General features: G+C 34.9%; 1 protein-coding gene across 1 annotated transcript; it reads left to right on the forward strand.

Annotated features, from left to right (window-relative positions):
• The first annotated feature begins 14,381 nt into the window (after positions 1–14,381).
• On the forward strand, positions 14,382–17,164 carry LOC108479323 (tetraspanin-8-like). The gene is made up of 2 exons (XM_017781858.2): positions 14,382–14,967; positions 16,745–17,164. Exons 1-2 carry the CDS (start codon positions 14,455–14,457, stop codon positions 17,027–17,029), a joined length of 798 nt encoding a protein of 265 aa, XP_017637347.1. The 5' UTR covers positions 14,382–14,454; the 3' UTR covers positions 17,030–17,164.
• Positions 17,165–18,781: the final 1,617 nt, after the last annotated feature.

Below are 18,781 nucleotides of genomic sequence, written 5' to 3' on the forward strand. Positions count from 1 at the left end.
AAAATGTAGGTATGGTATTTCAATGAGGAAAACCATACTGAGTTGTGAATCGTGGCATTGAGCAACGACGTACTCAATTTCGTAAGCCGTTTCCTAATTTGATTATAAGAAATAAAGAGAAGTGATCCAAATGAAAGAGATTGAGTAGTTATTCTTGTTGAGCTCAACTATGTGAATTATTATAACAATGGTTGTGAATCGCAGGAAACTTTAGTAAATGTTTTGGTATTGTTTGGAAATATTATGTTTGGTAAGCATTACTTTTAACCTATGAACTTACTAAGCTTCAATAAGCTTACTTGTGTGTGTTTAATATTTTTATGTAGATTGACTTGAAGTGAAGTGGGTAGATCGGATCAACACAACAAAGCACACTATCCAGATCAATTCGGTAGCTTTTGTTTTATGTTTGAAGATTTATATGGCATGTATAGAGTTTGAATGAATTGAAGTAAAGATGTTATAAACTAGTTAACAATATTTGTACTAAAATAGTTTTCGGTAAGTAGCAGTAGTTTGACTTTGAAAAATCACTAAAAATAGTATAAATGGAATTAAATAATGAATAAATTATGGAATCTAATCTCGATGAGTCTATTTTCATATGGAAGAAGCAAAACAGGTATATGAGCTATATTTTATGAGATGTTTAAATTTTTGTGAAACAGGGCCAGAGCAATTTCTGGATCCCCTGTTCTGACTTTGGAAATTCACCATAAATTTTACAAAGATAATTAGAAGTCATACTTTATATGTACAGATTCCTTATTGAGTCTATTTTATTAGAGACAAACGGCATAGTTATTGAAGCTCTGTACAGAGAGATATCTGATTCGTAATACACAAAGGTCAAAGTAGTCAAACCCTGAAACAGGGGAGATTTTAAATAATAAACTGTACTAATTGGCTTGACCAAAAATTCTAGAAAAAAATTGGTAAGTAGATATATGAGTATAAATTTAGAGAAAATTTACGGATTTAGATTTCGAGTTTTATAACTCGAGATATGAATTATTTAGCAACTATGACACAGTTGGACAGCTTGTCTGGAAAGTGTGATATAAATTGTTTGAATTTGTTTAAGTGCTCAAATAAGTTTAGTAATGCCTCGTGCTCGACTCCGGCGACGGTCTCGGGTAAAGGGGGCGTTACATTTATTGGTATCAGAGCTTCGGTTTAGCCGATTCTCGGAATATGTATGATGTGAAAAGTATCTAGAATTACATGCCATATAAATCTGTGATAGTGTGCTGTGTATGATCCGATCTAATCCTTGTTTTTATTATAGATTATCTTCGATTTGAAAAGATGTCAGATAGACCAGAACAAACTGAGTAAGAAGAAGTTAATAGCAGAGTACAAACCTCTGAACAAGGAACAAGTAGTGAAGCTCCAATTTCATTGATGCAAGAACAAGAACTCAAAAATATGATTTATGGATTCATGAATCAGTGGTATAATGAGAATGTGCGAGAAAGAAATCAGACTCCGCAACCTCCTCCCCCTATCTCAACATCTGTAGTACCCCCGGTTGCTCCTCCACCTCCTCCGATAACTGAATCTAGCAAAAGAACACCAATTGAAAAACTCAGAAAGTTTGGAGCTGAAGAATTTCGAGGGAGATCGGACGATGATCCGGTTAAAGCAGAGTATTGGTTAAAGAGTTTGGAGAGTTTTAAGCAGATGATGTGTTCTCCGGAGGATTATTTGGGATGTGCGTTTCGCTATTGAAAGAAGAAGCGTATAATTGGTGGGAAACCATTGAGGCGGTGGTACTGCAGATAAACTTACAGGAATTCTTCCAAAACGAATTTAAGAAGAAGTATGTGGGAAAGAGATATTTAGATAAGAAGAGAGAGAATTTCTTGATCTTCGACAAGGAATAAAACAATGGCGAATATGAAAGAGAATTTGTGTATCTCAAGAGATATGCTCGGGATGTTGTACCGACAGAGGAAGAAATGTGCATTAGATTTGAAGAAGGGCTTAATGATGAAATCGAATGATGATTGGAGGTACAGAGATTCGGAATTTGTGATTACATCGATCGAGCTCAAAAGATGGAAGAAGTGTATAACAAAAAGATGCAAAGAGAAAGAAGAGGTAAAGAGGTATACAAAAGAAGTTTCTCTAGACCAACTTCGACTTTTTCGCCAAAAAGTTCGAAATGATTACGTCGACTGTTATAATCCCGGAACGATCGAATAACAGTAAAATGACTCAACAAGATGTCGGAGTAACTAAGAAACCAGCAGCTAGTGTTAGTAGTGTGCAAAATATTCCGAGACTTAGATGTAAAAATTGTGGTAGATTTCATATTGGTGAGTGTTGGGGAAGAGCCGGAGCTTGCTATAAATGTGGTGGAACTGATCATTTTATTCGGGACTGTCCTCAATTATTAAAAGAAGATAGAGAACAAGGGGAGAAGCAAGCAAATACTCCTCAGAAAGGTAAACGTTCAGGTCAAAGTAGTGCTACTAGGACTGTTCATTCGGGAACGAGAGATCTGCATGACCGATCGAGACAAGAGTACTGCGCGTACATATGCTATCCGCAAGGGAAGAAGCTTCGCTCCGGATGTGATAGTGGTAATTTCTATCTTTTGATGATTCTGTATGCTTTAATTGATCCCGGATCTACACATTCATATATTTGCACTTTGCATTAGTGTCGAAAAGAAAATGACTATTGAGTCCATGACCTTGAATTGCAAGTCACTAATCCACTAGGGCAAAGTGTGTTGGTTAATTTAATATGTCGAATTGTCCTTTGAAAATACAAGGTCGTGAATTCTCTGCTGATTTAATGTTGTTACCTTTCCGAGAATTTGATGTTATTCTTGGAATGGATTGGTTGATTGAACACGATGCCATAGTGAATTGTAGAGAAAAGCGGATTAATTTAAAATGTCGAGAGGGAAATAGTTTCAGTGAGTTTGGGGATAAAAGAATGATGTCGATTATTTCACCTTCTACTCGAAAATTGATTCGGAAAGGTAATAAAGCATTTCTAGCTTATATTCTTGATACTGGGGTTCGAATTGAAGATGGAACAATTGTCGATTGTTAATGAGTTTCTTGATGTGTTTCGAGGAATTACGGTTTACCCCGGATCGTGAGGTTGAATTCACAATTGATGTAATTAAAGATGCAGCTCAATATCAATAACACCGTATAGAATGGCACCGGTGAGTTAAAAGAGTTGAAGACACAGTTGCAAGAGTTATTGGATAAAGGGTTCATCGACCGAGTACATCACCTTGGGGCGCTTTTGTCTTATTTGTGAAAAAGAAAGATGGTTCGTTGCGATTGTGTATTGATTACGAGCGGTTGAATAAGGTAACAATTAAAATAAATATCCATTACCTCGTATCGATGATTTGTTTGATCAAGCGAAAGGTGCTGCAGTGTTCTCAAAAATAGACCTTAGATCTGGGTATTATCATTGAAGGTTAAAGAGTGTGATGTGCCAAAGCGCTTTTGAACTCGGTATGGTCACTACTGAATTTTTGGTAATGCCTTTTGGTTTAACGAATGCCCTGCTGCATTTATGGATTTAATGAATCGAATTTTCAGTCTTATTTGGATAGATTTGTGGTGGTATTTATTGATGACATATTGGTCTATTCAAAGATAGAATCCGAACATGCACAAAGACTTGAGAATTGTACTACGACTTTGAGAGAAAAACAGTTATATGCAAAATTTAGTAAATGTGAGTTTTGGCTTCATGAGGTTGGATTTCGGGTCATATTATATCAGTGAAGGAATTCGTGTGGATCCAAGTAAAGTTTGGCGGTGGTGAATTGGAAAACAGAAGAATGTAAGCGAAGTGCGAAGTTTTCGGGATTAGCGAGGATACTATCGCCGTTTTGTAAAGAATTTTTCCATGATTGCTTCACCAATGACTCGTTTATTACGAGAAGAATGTTGAGTTTATGTGGTCGATGAATGTCGTGAGCTTTGATCGATTAAAGAAAATGTTAATGAAGCTCCGGTCTTAACTTAACGAATCGTATACCGTATGTTGTGTCTGATGATGCATCTTTAAGTGGTTTGGGTTGTGTGTTAATGCGATCGGAAAGGTAGTAGCTTATGCTTCACGGCAATTAAAACCACATGAAAAGAATTACCCTACACATGATCTTGAGTTAATGCAATTGTTTTTGCCTTAAAATTTGGAGACACTATTTATATGGTGAGAAGTGTTATATGTATACGGATCACAAAAGTTTGAAATATTTAATGACTCGAAGGAACCGAACTTAAGACAGAGGCGGTGGTTAGAGTTCTTTGAAAGACTATGATTTGGTTATTGACTATCATCCAGGAAAGCTAATGTAGTTCTTGATGCCATCGAGTCGAAAGTCATCCTTGTTTGCACTTCGCAATGAATGCTCATTTGGCTCTTAATGAAGAAGGTGTTGTATTAGTAGAATTGAAGGTAAAACCAATGTTTCTTCAACAAATTCGAAGTTGCGAATGAAGATCCAAAATTGGTCTTTGAAACGACAAATGGTTCGGGATAATTTAGATTGAGTTCAGTATTGATGATGAAGGTATATTGCGCTATCATAATAGGATTTGTGTTCCCAATAATTCGATTTAAAGAATGATATTCTTTTCAAGCACATAATAGTATGTATTCTATTCATCCGGTAGTACAAAATGTATAGTGATCTGAAAAAGACATATTGGTGGCTCGGTATGAAAAGAGAAATTTCAATTTATTGCAAAATGTTTGATTTGCCGCAAGTTAAAGCGAGCATCAAGTGCCAACGGGTTTATTACAACCCATTATGATTCTGAATGGAAGTGGGAGCATATTTCAATGGATTTTGTGTCGATTGCTGTGACTCAGAAAGAAAGATTCGATATGGGTGATTGTTGATAGATTGACAAAGTCAAGACACTTTATTCGGTCGAGAATAGATTTTTCACTTAATAAGTTAGCGAATTGTATGTGTCGAGATTGTGAGACTACATGGAGTTCCAATATCTATCATTTCGCATCGGATCCGAGGTTTACTTCAAGATTTTGGAATAAATTGCAAGAAGCCTTAGGCACCGGATCGAATTTTAGTCTGACATTTCATCCTCAAACAGATGGACAATCAGGCGAGTGATTCAAATTTTAGAAGATATGTTAAGATGTTGTATACTCGAGTTTGGTGACAGTTGGGAAAGGTATTTACCGTTGGTGAGTTTGCTTACAACAATAGCTATCGGTCTAGTATAAAAATGACACCATTTGAGGCTCTTTATGGTAGAAAATGCAAGACTCCATTGTGTTGGTCTGAATTGAGTGAATCAAAAATAGTTGGGGTTGATTTGATTCGAGAAACCAAGAGAAAGTCCGGATTATTCGAGATAGTCTAAAAGTCGCTTGAGATCGTCGAGAAGTCATATGCGGATTTAAAACGAAGAGACATAGAATATCTGATGGGTGATCGAGTATTTTAAAAGTTTCACCATGGAAAAGGGTGTTACGATTTGGTAAAAGGAAAATTAAGTCCGAGATTCATAGGCCATATGAAATTGTGGAAAGGGTTGGTCCTGTGGCTTATCGTTTGGCTTTACCTCCGGAACTTGAGAAGATTCACAATGTGTTTCATGTGTCTATGCTAAGGCGGTATAGGTCGAGATCCTTCACACGTAATTCCCATCTGAAATTGAGCTTCAACCGGATATGACTTATTCGGAAGAACCGGTGAAGATTTTGGCTCGTGAAGTTAAGGAATTGCGGAACAAAAGAGTACCATTGGTTAAAGTATTATGGCATCGACATGGTATGGAGGAGGCAACCTGGGAAACAGAGGAGTCAATAAGATCACAATATCCAAATCTATTTTGGTAACAAATTTCGAGGACGAAATTTTTAAAGGGGAGAGTTATGTAACTACTAATTTTCAATGGTGTCGGAAATGGTGATTTGAGATCACTAAATTCGACAAATAAGATTGAACAAGATAGTAATTTAATATTTATGAGTCAAGTAAGAATTTAGAAGAATTTGTGAAATGGTGAAATTAGTGAATTAAAAGAATTTATTAGGTCAAGCGGGTCAAAAATGAGGTATCGAGACCTCAAAGTTGAAAATCGAGCTATAAATATTTTTATAAATATTTATGGAGTGTCATTGAGTTTGTATTAAAGTTTAGTTAGAAAATTTTAACGTTTGGATGGCTAATTAATTGAAAAGGATTAAATTGAAAATAGCACAAAATTTGTTAAATTGTGAGTAAATAGCTTAAGTATTTAAAAGATGGATTTAAAGAGCAATTAGACCCAAAGGTTAATGGCTGGACGGTTTGGGTATGAAATAAGCAAGAAAACAATGTGAACAAGGGGCAAAATTGGAAATAGATAAAAGTTAATAGTTAAATAATGATGTAATTGAAAAATCTAGACATTTTCTTCATAATTTCTCAGCCAAAACGCCATAGAAGGTCTGGATAAATCTGGTTTTCATATTTTTACATCATGTGAGTCTAATTCTTGCTTTTTCTTGATAATTTTTATGTTTTATGACTTTTACAATTAGGTCCACTTGTAGAATTCATTAGTTTTTGATTTTATGGGTGAAATTGGAAGTTACCCTGGATGTATAAGGAATTTTATGATGAATTATTATGAAATTTAAGTTCTAATTTCATATTAAGGTGGTTTTATTAAGTGATTTTGATAGGAAATGATATTTAGGACCTAATTGTGAAAAAGTTGTGAATTGAAGGTTGCTGTTGAAATTCAGAATATAAAAGGTTTTGAAATAGTTTATAATGATAAAATAAAGTGTTAATTGAGAAAAATTAGTTCAATTGATGGGTGAATTGAGTAGGGACTAAATTGTGAAAACTGTAAATTTTGGGGTAAAAGTGCAATTTCGAAATTTGAACAGCATAAATTGTGAAGTGAAATAGAAATCAAATAAATGCTAATGAGTAGAAATATTTTATATTATAGATCAAGAATCCAAAGAAGAACGAGGAAAAGAAAAAGTTGCGGAATAGTCCCAAAATTTCAATATCTTCTACAAATTAGCGGGTAAGTTCATATGGTTGAAATTAGATGTTTATTTGTGAATGATTGAAGTATATAATGTGTTATTATATACTGAATTTGTTGTGGGATTGTGTAGATTTTGTTAATGAAAGAATAAATGTGGAAATGCAAATTAGGAAAAAGCAGGATTGAGTACGTTCAGTATCGTGGACGTGTGATGAATTGACGGATAAGACCATGGTTGTTCCATGGCAAAGTGTGAAATGTAGGTATGGTATCATCCATACTGAGTTGTGAAATGTAGGTATGGTATTATCCATCTTCGAACATGAAATGTAGGTATGGTATTATCAAATCCATCTTGAGTTAAGAAATGTAGGTATGGCATTTCCCATACCGAGTTAAAAAATGTAGGTATGGTATTTCAATGAGGAAAACCATACTGAGTTGTGAATCGTGGCATTGAGCAACGACGTACTCAATTTAAAGCCGTTTCCTAATTTGATTATAAGAAATAAAGAGAAGTGATCCAAATGAAAGAGATTGAGTAGTTATTCTTGTTGAGCTCAACTATGTGAATTATTATAACAATGGTTGTGAATCGCAGGAAACTTTAGTAAATGTTTTGGTATTGTTTGGAAATATTATGTTTGGTAAGCATTACTTTTAACCTATGAACTTACTAAGCTTCAATAAGCTTACTTGTGTGTGTTTAATATTTTTATGTAGATTGACTTGAAGTGAAGTGGGTAGATCGGATCAACACAACAAAGCACACTATCCAGATCAATTCGGTAGCTTTTGTTTTATGTTTGAAGATTTATATGGCATGTATAGAGTTTGAATGAATTGAAGTAAAGATGTTATAAACTAGTTAACAATATTTGTACTAAAATAGTTTTCGGTAAGTAGCAGTAGTTTGACTTTGAAAAATCACTAAAAATAGTATAAATGGAATTAAATAATGAATAAATTATGGCATCGAATCTCGATGAGTCTATTTTCATATGGAAGAAGCAAAACAGGTATATGAGCTATATTTTATGAGATGTTTAAATTTTTGTGAAACAGGGCCAGAGCAATTTCTGGATCCCCTGTTCTGACTTTGGAAATTCACCATAAATTTTACAAAGATAATTAGAAGTCATACTTTATATGTACAGATTCCTTATTGAGTATATTTTTATTAGAGACAAACGGCATAGTTATTGAAGCTCTGTACAGAGAGATATCTGATTCGTAATACACAAAGGTCAGAGTAGTCAAACCCTGAAACAGGGGAGATTTTAAATAATAAACTGTACTAATTGGCTTAACCAAAAATTCTAGAAAAAAATTGGTAAGTATATATATGAGTATAAATTTATAGAAAATTTACGGATTTGGATTTCGAGTTTTATAACTCGAGATATGAATTATTTAGCAACTATGACACAGTTGGATAGCTTGTCTGGAAAGTGTGATATAAATTGTTTGAATTTGTTTAAGTGCTCAAATAAGTTTAGTAATGCCTCGTGCTCGACTCCGGCGACGGTCTCGGGTAAGGGGGGCGTTACAATTGTAATCCCTTGAAACAAAACGCATAATTTTCGATGGAATTAAAATTTCATAATAAAATAATTTTATGTATCTTATTATTAACAAGTATCAATTGAATTTCACCCACACAATAAAAAAAATCATTTATCAAATTAATTGAAAATATTATCTTATTATTTTAAAAAATTAACGTTTATTAATCTCGAATAATCACATACATAAATACACGTAAAAAATCATATGCACAATAAAATAAAAATTTACATCACGATGCTACTAGAAATATAACAAAATTTCTAACTATCCTTAGGCAAATATGTCGATTTATGACTATAATACACAAACATAACATCGACTTGACACACACATAAATATAATTACAAACAAGTACAACAAAACAATGTACACTCACATATATAGCATACATCACCACCCCATAAACGAACATGCAAACCCAAAACATATGACCATGTTAGAGTAGTTGAAAGGAAGTTATTCAGTTGCTAGTAGCAGTTAGCTAGCAGTTAGTTTGTTAAGATTGTAAAGCTACTCTATAAATACATGCGTTAGTATTATGAATGGAGAACTTGGTTTTACTATCATTCTATTTTCTATATCTCTAGTATTGTGTATACTTCAATATGGTATCAGTTGTTCAGGTTCATCTGGGGTGATCGTTGATTCATGAGTCTCTCGTCGAGTCCGTCTACAGTCCAGTCTGCTGATCCCATAATGATGACCGGTCCTGCCGACGGTGTTGTTGACAGTCGGTTCTTCTCCACCAAACGAATTAGTGTTCTTCTCGATGACTCCAACTACCTTTTATGGCGGCAGCAAGTTCTTTTGGCTGTTAAAACTTACAAGCTTCAACAGTTTCTTGATCTCAATACTGTTCTACCACCTCAAGTGATTCTAGGCGAGGATGGTGTGTCTCAAGAAAATGTTGAGTTCTCCAGGTTTGAACAGCAAGATGGTGCCATTGCTTCTTGGCTTTTGTCTTCGGTGAGTCAATCTGTTTTACCTCATCTTATTGGCTTGGATACAAGTGCTCAAATCTGGAATGCTATTGTGTCCCTCTATGGAAGTAAAACTACATCACAACTGATGTTTTATCGTCGAGCACTACACTCACAACGCAAGGGAGACCTTACCATGAAAGAGTTCTTGATGAAAATTAAGTCCTACTGTGACAATCTTGCCAGCTGTGGAGAGATTATTAGTGAGCATGAGCATGTCACCGCAATCCTCAATGGGCTACCTTCAGAATATGAGTCTGTCATCTCGATTATTGTGGCTAGCCAACTTCCTTACAGTCTTCAAAATGTCACCACCATGTTAATAGATACTGAAGCTCGACAACAAGTTATGGTAACGGAGGTCCCTGCCTCTACAAACTTGGTCTCTCAGCAAGCGTCAGATTCAGACAGCAACAGTCGATCTTTATCGTATCGACCTTCAACTACTCGAGGTCGTGGGCGTGGTCGTTCTTCTGGAGGCCGTGTTCAGTGCCAATTATGTGGAAAGATGGGGCATCTCGTTGATCGGTGTTATCATCGGTTTGATGCCTCCTACAAAAGCACGGGCTACAGACCTTAGCCGCAAGCAAATATGTGTGTTTATGGTCCTGGTTCATCTCCCTGGATGCAGCCCTCTATCCCTATGGTGCCATCTATGATGTCCTTGTCGACTGCACTCTGGTCACTTTCACCAGGCTGGCCTTATCAAGCAGCACTCACACCCTCTTAGACGAATCCATTTATAAGCAACACCTTACAATTAGCTAATGCATCTACTCCTGCTGCCCCATCGACTAATGCTTATCTTGCTACAGCAGAGACAGTCGGTGACAACGCTTGGTATCCTAACTCTGGGGCCACTCATCACCTTACTCACTCGGCTTCTAATCTTCGTGAGAGTCCTTCTCAAAATGGACCAGGTAAAGTCTATATTGGAAATGGTAATGCCCCGCCTATGTTATGTTCTGGTCAGTCGTCCCTGCTTACTAGATCACGACCATTGTATATGAAATCTTTATTGGTTGCACCTGGAATAACCAAAAATCAGCTCTCTGTGTCAAAATTTACACTAGATAATCAGGTCATGTTCGAGTTCCTGCTTACACAATGTCAAGTATAGGACCTGAAAACTAAGGAGGTGCTCCTTCATGGCTCGGTGCATCATGGGCTTTACAAGTTACATTTACCAGCTGCTGCAGAACAAGGGCAAGATACATCCACTGCATTCAATGCCCGTTGTTTCGCTGCTACTACTCGTGTCCCTCTAAGTGTGTGGCACTCTAGGCTAGGACATCCTTGTAAAAGTGTTCTACTCAAAGCTTTACAAAGCTGTAATATGCTCTTTGATGACAATAAAGAAAATTTTGCATGTGTTGCATGTCATCTTGGTAAGGAACATAAGCTTCCATTCTCCAAGTCAGTGACTGTTTATTCTGCCCCTCTACAGTTGGTAGCAGCAGATATCTGGGGACCAGCACCGATAACCTCAAATGGGTTTCGGTATTATGTAGCTTTCACAAATGCTTACACTCGGTACACGTGGGTTTATTTTTTACATAAGAAGTTGAGGTTCTTCATATTTTCCCTCACTTTCATAAACAGGCTGAAAGGGTGCTTGGGGTTCCTCTTCGAACATTATAGACAGATGGAGGGGGCGAGTTTCAGGTGTTAAAGCAGTATCTTACTCAGCAGGGGATTGCACACCGTTTTACATGTCCCTACACCTCATCTCAAAATGGATTGGTTGAACGCAAGCATCGTCAGATCGTTGAAACAGGTCTTTCCATGCTGGCACATGCATCCATGCCAATTGCCTACTGGAATGATGCCTTCAGTTGTACTGTTTACCTTCTTAACCGGTTATCTACAGCTCTCTTAGCTTTTGTATCACCCTATGAAAAACTATTTCAAACTAAACCCAACTATTCATTTCTTCGATCTTTTGGTTGTCTTTGTTTTCCAAACCTCAGACCCTATAACAGCAATAAGCTTCTGTTTCGTTTTACCCCTTGTACTTTCTTGGGTTACTCACCTTGTCATAAAGGGTATAGATGTCAAGCTAGCAATGGCCGAATCTATATTTCTCGTCATGTCACTTTTCACGAGTCTGTATTTCCCTATGCCAGTATTCCCACTCGTCATCCCACATCTCAGTCATACCCCCAATACAGCTCAAAGTTGCTTGTTTTATCACCTGCCATATCTAACCATCTTTCCTCATCTTGTGTCACCCTACCCGTCTCTAGCTTACACAACTCCCCTACATCAACGTCCAATACCTCTACCAGCCAGACATTACACTTATCTCCTTCTAGCTCTGCTGACCAGGTGCACTCTTTATCTACTGCATCCAGCTCTCCAGTTCTCCCTCTCATGCAATGGTTACTCGCAGCAAAGCAGGCATCTTTAAGCCAAAGGTCTTTCTGAGTACCGTGACTTGTTTTGAGGTTCCTGTTGATATACATGCAGCTATGTAGCATAAATGCTGGGTTGATGCTGTTCATGCTGAACTTCAGGCGCCTGAACGCAATAACACTTGGACTTTGTGTCCCTTACCATCTCATCGTCGAACCATTGGCTGTAAATGTTTATTTAAAGTAAAAAAAAAAAGCAGATGGTACACTTGATCGCTACAAAGCACGACTGGTTGCCAAGGGATATTCCCAGCATGCAGGCATTGATTTCCGAGATACGTTCAGTTTGGTGGTTCGAGCTGTTACCATCAGAACAGTTCTTGCTGTTGCAGTAATGAAGAAATGGCAGCTGCGACAAGTCGATGTCAATAACGCATTTCTCAATGGGGAGCTGACTGAAGAAATTTTTATGGATCAACCTCCTGGCTTTGAGGTGTTTGATTCATCAGGTCAGAAGCTGGTCTGTCGTCTAAACAAAGCGCTATATGGACTCAAACAGTTTTTGACTGACGTGCTTGGGTTTCATGCATCATACGTTGATCCCTCCCTTTTTATACGAGACTCGTCTGATGGTCAGCTGTTGCTTATGACTTATGTAGACGATAGTCATCACTGGCAGCTCCGATACAGCTATAGATTCGGTGGTTCGACAGCTTCATAGCAAGTTTGCACTTAAAGATATGGGCAGACTCAATTTCTTTCTTGGCATAGAAGTCCACACAACATCTCAATGGCTATATCTCAGCCAAAGGAAGTATGTTCAGGAGATTTTGGCTAAGGCTGGTATGACAGGTGCTGCTGCAACACCGACACCCATGGTGTGTATACCCAAACTGGTGGCCTCTGATGAGAGTCAGGCTTGTCTCGATGGACATCTGTACAGAAGTCTTGTGGGAATGCTGCAATATTTGTGCATTACTAGGCCAGACTTATCGTTTGGTGTAAATAAGCTCAGCCAGTATATGAACTCTCCTAGTGACCGTCATTGGAGAGCAGTTAAACGTGTCTTGCGCTACTTAATTGGGACGTTAGAGTATGGTTTGTGTTATTCACATGGGCAGTGCAAGCTTGTTGGTTACTCAGATGCAGACTGGGCATCTTCGGTTGAAGACAGAAGGTCCACTACAGGTTATGTTCTTTACCTTGGGAAGAATCTAATAGCCTGGTGCTCCAAGAAGCAGGCTGTGGTGTCCAGGTCTTCCTCGGAGGCAGAATATCGCAGTCTTGCCAACTGTGTGTCCAAAGTTCTATGGGTTAAACATCTACTGGCAGAAATTGGGGTTGGCCTCGAACAGCCACCAGTGGTCTGGTGTGATAACACTTCTACTGTATCCATGTCAGCAAATCCGACTCATCATGCAAGAGTCAAGCATGTTGAAATTGATCACCACTTTGTGCGAGAGAAAGTCCTTGATGGCACTCTTCAGGTGAACTATGTTTCATTCGCTCATCAAGTTGCTGATATCCTTACAAAGCCTATCCCCCCTAAACAGTTTGCTGAGTTTCGACAAGCACTACAAGTTACATTGATCAATACTGGTGTTAGCAATAAACTTCAGAAGAGGAAAGTACCCGGAGAATGTTAGAGTAGTTGAAAGGAAGTTATTCAGTTGCTAGTAGCAGTTAGCTAGCAGTTAGTTTGTTAAGATTGTAAAGCTACTCTATAAATACATGCGTTAGTATTATGAATGGAGAACTTGGTTTTACTATCATTCTATTTTCTATATCTCTAGTATTGTGTATACTTCAATAGACCATAATATAAATATATTGATACACGCGTTAAGCTTATAACAGTCATGTATGTCTATTCAAATTAGCTCTAAACTAACCATGTGTTTACCTTCAAACCAATCCACCATGCATGCATATGCTTTCATAAATACCAACTTACAAACCAAAGGATTATATACATGACAAGTCCATGTGTGACCTTGATTTCATATGAAACAAAAACAAGGTTCTAACCTATCTTAAGTCAACATTATTAAGGAGTACTCCTAATTTTTATTGAGTACTTTCAGTATGTTACTAAAGCTTTTAAGTAGATAATTTATCATAAATTTTACAAATTGAATCAAATTAAATAAATTAAGTAATCTTATTTAATCAATTAATTTCTATTAAATACTCTTTGTATTTTAGTCACATATTTTAATCCGCGACCCATTTATCGAAATAAATTCATCGCAATCACTTAAAAGCGGACAATGAAATAATTGCAATTTTTACCAATGAATCCGACTGATATCACACACAACACCGCATATCCCATGCATGTAAAAGACGTGTACAGCGTTGTATACAATAATTTCGCAGTAACCTTCGATAATCCACACAAAAAACAATTTCCCATCTTCTTCAATCAATTTTCCTTCAAATTTCTTCCTATTTTAATCTCTTTTGACCTCTCCCAAATTTTCTTTCATTTCCAATCAATAATTTTTCCTCCCTTTTCACCGGAGGAAAAAAAGAAAAGACACGATGCCGCAGACAAGCAACAACATCGTCGGATTCGTCAACCTCCTTTCATTCCTTATCTCGATCCCGATGGTCATCGCCGGCGTGTCAATGAGCCAAGGGAGTGCAGAGGAATGTTATCAAGTGATGGCTAAGCCAATGATCATAATCGGAGGTTTCTTCATGTTTTTTTCTCTGGTGGGTATAATCGGCGCGTGTTGCAACGTGACGTTCTTGCTTATTGTTTACCTTGTCCTCATGATGTTCGCTATCATCGTCGGCATCATCTTCTCTATGATTATGATGATAGCGACGAGTAAAGAGGCAGAGGAAGTGAAAACCAGAGAGGGTTATAAGGAATATCGACTTCCCGATGACCCTAGTTGGTTGGCTATGGCAATTTTAAAAGAAAATAGCTGGGAAAGTATTAAGAGTTGTTTAACTGTGCCTGAACATAATGTTTGCACTGATTTAAAAGAAAGACAAATTAATAGTACTGCCACGGAATTAGACCAGAATGAGTTAACTCCTATTCAGGTATTTCTCTCTCTGATCCCTCTACAATAATTTTTATCATTTCTAGTCATTCTGCATTTTGATTTCGATTTTGTTGATGGGAGGTCGCTCTCTGAGCCGATGTTTATATTTAGATTTAACCTAGGTTTTTGTCTCTCAACTTCGTAGAGAGCCCTGTTCATGGAGTTTAATTAGTGGGAGTGTTTGATCCATCAAGAAAATATTTTAGCATTTGTCTTTGGTAGGGGCTCAAACCTATGCACTTATATGGCATTAGTGGATAAGAATACTACCACTTGGCTGTTGAGAGGAGATTTCTCTCAGGCCAGTCTAGGACCCTCGATATAGTATTATTCCCGGGATACATATACTCAATTTTAGTTTGAGTTTTTGTCTCTTGACTCTGCGAAAAGCCCTTAATGAGTTCATAGAGTTTAGTAAGAGTGTCTAGTCCACTAAAGAAATGTTTTAGCATTTGGTGTTGATAAGGTTCGAATCAATGCTCTTATATGACATTAGCAAGTAAAGATACCATCACTTGACTAGAGTCGAGAGACAAAAACCCTTAACTAAAAACAAGTCCAAACAAGAGAATTGGTCAAATTATTACTATTTTTCTAATTAGTTAATTTTAGTTTCTATACTTTTCGAATTGGTCAATTTTACTCTTTCTACTTTTTAAAATTTGAAATTCCAATAATGACCGAACACTAGCTATAAAGTTCATTTGGTTAAATTCTGGTATTAACCATGCACTATACATAAAGTTGTAGATTAAGTCCATATTCTCCATTTAGATCATTTTCAGAATTCATTTGGATAAACGGTAAATTTAACTCTGGTGAGATTGAAAACAATAGTGGCGATGTGATTAATTTCTGTAGCGGTCAAATTTAAAAAAAATTGTTTGATATGTGTTTGAATTCAAACGTAACAATTATGATAAAGTGAGAATAGAAAATGATCATCAAGTACATTAAATTAAAATGTATATACAATAAATCATTAAAATTTATATTCAAATTAAATAAAATAATTAAAATTACCTGGACTAATTATAATTAACAATTATTAAATTTACATTAAATTTAATAATATATATTAAAAATATGTTATATTAAATAATATTTAAAATTATATTTCAACTAAAATAAAAATAACAACAACACATAGTCTAACTTCCGATTATATTTTTATTAATGAAATGTTTTAATATATTTTATATAAAATTTAAATATTTTATAAAAATAATAATTTAACATTTTTTATTTTACGTAGGAATAGAATTAATTTTACTAAAATTTGAAATAAAAATTCTTATAGAAAATTAATTTAGTAAAAAATGTACTCCATACTTACTAAAAATTATTATAGAGAACCCAAGTTGTGACCTATATTTGCAGAGGCGAAGTCAAAGGGAGGCAGGCAGGGTCTTTGACCCCCTTAGATCAATGGAAAATTTATTTTATAGCTCCTTTCCAAAATTAAAATATTTAATTTAGTTTATTTTAACTTTTGATTAAATGGAAAAATTATAATTTTAACCCTTTTAAAATATTAATAATTTAAATTAAATATTTTTCAAATTTTATAATTTTATTTGAGCTCCTAAATAAAATTTTTAACTTCGCCCTGTCTATTGGCGATATATTAATCTTTATCATGAATAATCTAAGTTCGAATTATAATTATATCAATGAAATTGTTATAAAAAGTAAAAATAAAATATAAAAAATTAGTTTTATAATAAACTTAAAATGTTATTATAGAAATGGCTGATTGAATATATAAATTGCAGTCAGGTTGTTGTAAGCCACCGAGCGAATGTGGGTTCGTCTATGGAGGAATGACGACGTGGACCAAAAACAACGGTGGATCATCGAAGAACAATGATTGTAATCTATGGAATAACGACGACAAGACACTGTGCTTCGAATGCCAGTCATGCAAGGCCGGCTTCATATACGGCGTCAAAGATGCTCGGAGGAAATCGTCGGTCGTTAACATCGTGTTCTGCATCTTCATCATCATTTTCTATTTTATTAGTATTTGTGCTTTAGGGAATTCTGCCAAACATGGTTGAGGTTGAATATTTCACTCTTTGTTTCCATTATTTATTTAATTTTTTAATTGGATTTTAACAAATATTTTCAAAAAAAATTGTTGATTGATTTATTTATAGGATAAATATTAAATTTATACATATTCAATGTCCAAATTTGATTCGGTGCAATTATACATATTCATATGTATACATGAACTTTAATCTAATGTGTAATTTGATACAAGAGCGAAATCAAAATATTTTTTTTTGGAGGGGCGAATTAGAATTATAAAATTTTAAGAGAGCCAAAAATTGTAATTTGTTACTGAATGTAAAATTTTACAATTTTCAAGGAATTAAACTATAAACTTTTTTGCTTTTGGAGAGCATAATTGAATTTTAAATTTTAGGAAGGATTGAAATACAATTTTACCATTAATTTAACTTAAAACTTTTAAAATTCTCAAACGACTAAAGGGGCAATTTTCCATTTTAGGGTATTGGCTTCACCGTTGATTTGATACATAAATATTGATTTAGTGCAACTATACAAATGAAACTTGAATTATGGTTTATATGTATAAATAAAACTTTGACTTTAATTCAATTGTATATATTTAAATAAACAAATATATACATTTATTTTCATATCAATTAATATAATTATTAATACATGTGATATATTAACGTAAAATGGTGTTAATTCAATAACGTTGTTAGTGATTTGTGAAAATCGAATCAAAACAAAGTTTCACGTATAAAATCGCACAAAATCAAAATTCATATATGACATTAGACATTGGATCAAATTTATGTATAATTTTGATATTTATTCAAAAAAAAAACAAAGAAGAAATTGGACATCTTGAGCTACCACTCAAACTAGCATCTCGATCATTACTATCAAGTTTAGCATCAAAGTTTTGAGAATCAGATCGATTGATCGAATGTACCATTGCCCTTTATTATTTTACGAATCAGATCGATTGATCGAATCGAATAAATTAAAATATCAATTTAAAATAAAAGATTAGACGGATTAATTTATGAATCAATTGAAATAATTAATCAATCTAATTAAATCGGACGGTTGGGGATATATTACCATTTAATAAAAATAATTGCTATCTGGTAACTTGAAAAACACAATCTAACAAAAAAACGGAAAGTTGTTGAAAATCTTATTTTATATTAATTTCTTACATTTAATGCATAGAAGGGTTTGCTTAAAAACTCCTCTATAAAAAACAAAAAGAGACGGTGGCAATTACAAGTTCATCCCTAACAAAATTTTAAGTTTATTTGATAGGTTTTAAATCGGCCTGAAAAACGAGCATAATGTTTTGCCTAAGCTCGACTCAGATTATAGATATTAAATTCGAGTTTAGTCCGACTCGTATTAAAATTATTTTATTTGTATAAAAAAATTTAAAAAAATATAATACATCAAAAATATTAAAATAAATGTTTTCTAACAAATTGAAAATAAATTTAAAAATGTCTTTAATACTTAAATAACACTAAAATAGGTGCAACTTAACAAGCAAATGTCTCTAAAATAGTAGTAAAATTAACAATAAAACAAGAGTTATATAATATCCAAACAATAACAATAAAATAGTAGCAACATAATAGTGAAATGGAAGAAAAACAATGGGAAAACAACAGCAAAATAGTAGTTTTTTTTTTTTTGCAAATTCGAGTCGGGTTGAGCCCAGGCCAAAAAACCTTACTCGAGGCCTGACCTATTTTCTAAACAAGACAAATTGAAAATTCTTGAGTATTTCAGAG

The sequence above is a fragment of the Gossypium arboreum genome, chromosome 13, assembly GCF_025698485.1.
Source record: "Gossypium arboreum isolate Shixiya-1 chromosome 13, ASM2569848v2, whole genome shotgun sequence".
Taxonomy (NCBI): domain Eukaryota; kingdom Viridiplantae; phylum Streptophyta; class Magnoliopsida; order Malvales; family Malvaceae; genus Gossypium; species Gossypium arboreum.

What these genes read in the sequence shown, in the direction of transcription:
- LOC108479323 (XM_017781858.2), top strand. Translation starts at nt 14,455, where the DNA reads ATGCCGCAGACAAGCAACAACATCGTCGGATTCGTCAACCTCCTTTCA. An exon ending in ATGAGTTAACTCCTATTCAG is followed by an intron (nt 14,968 to 16,744) that starts GTATTTCTCTCT and finishes TATAAATTGCAG; the next exon opens with TCAGGTTGTTGTAAGCCACC.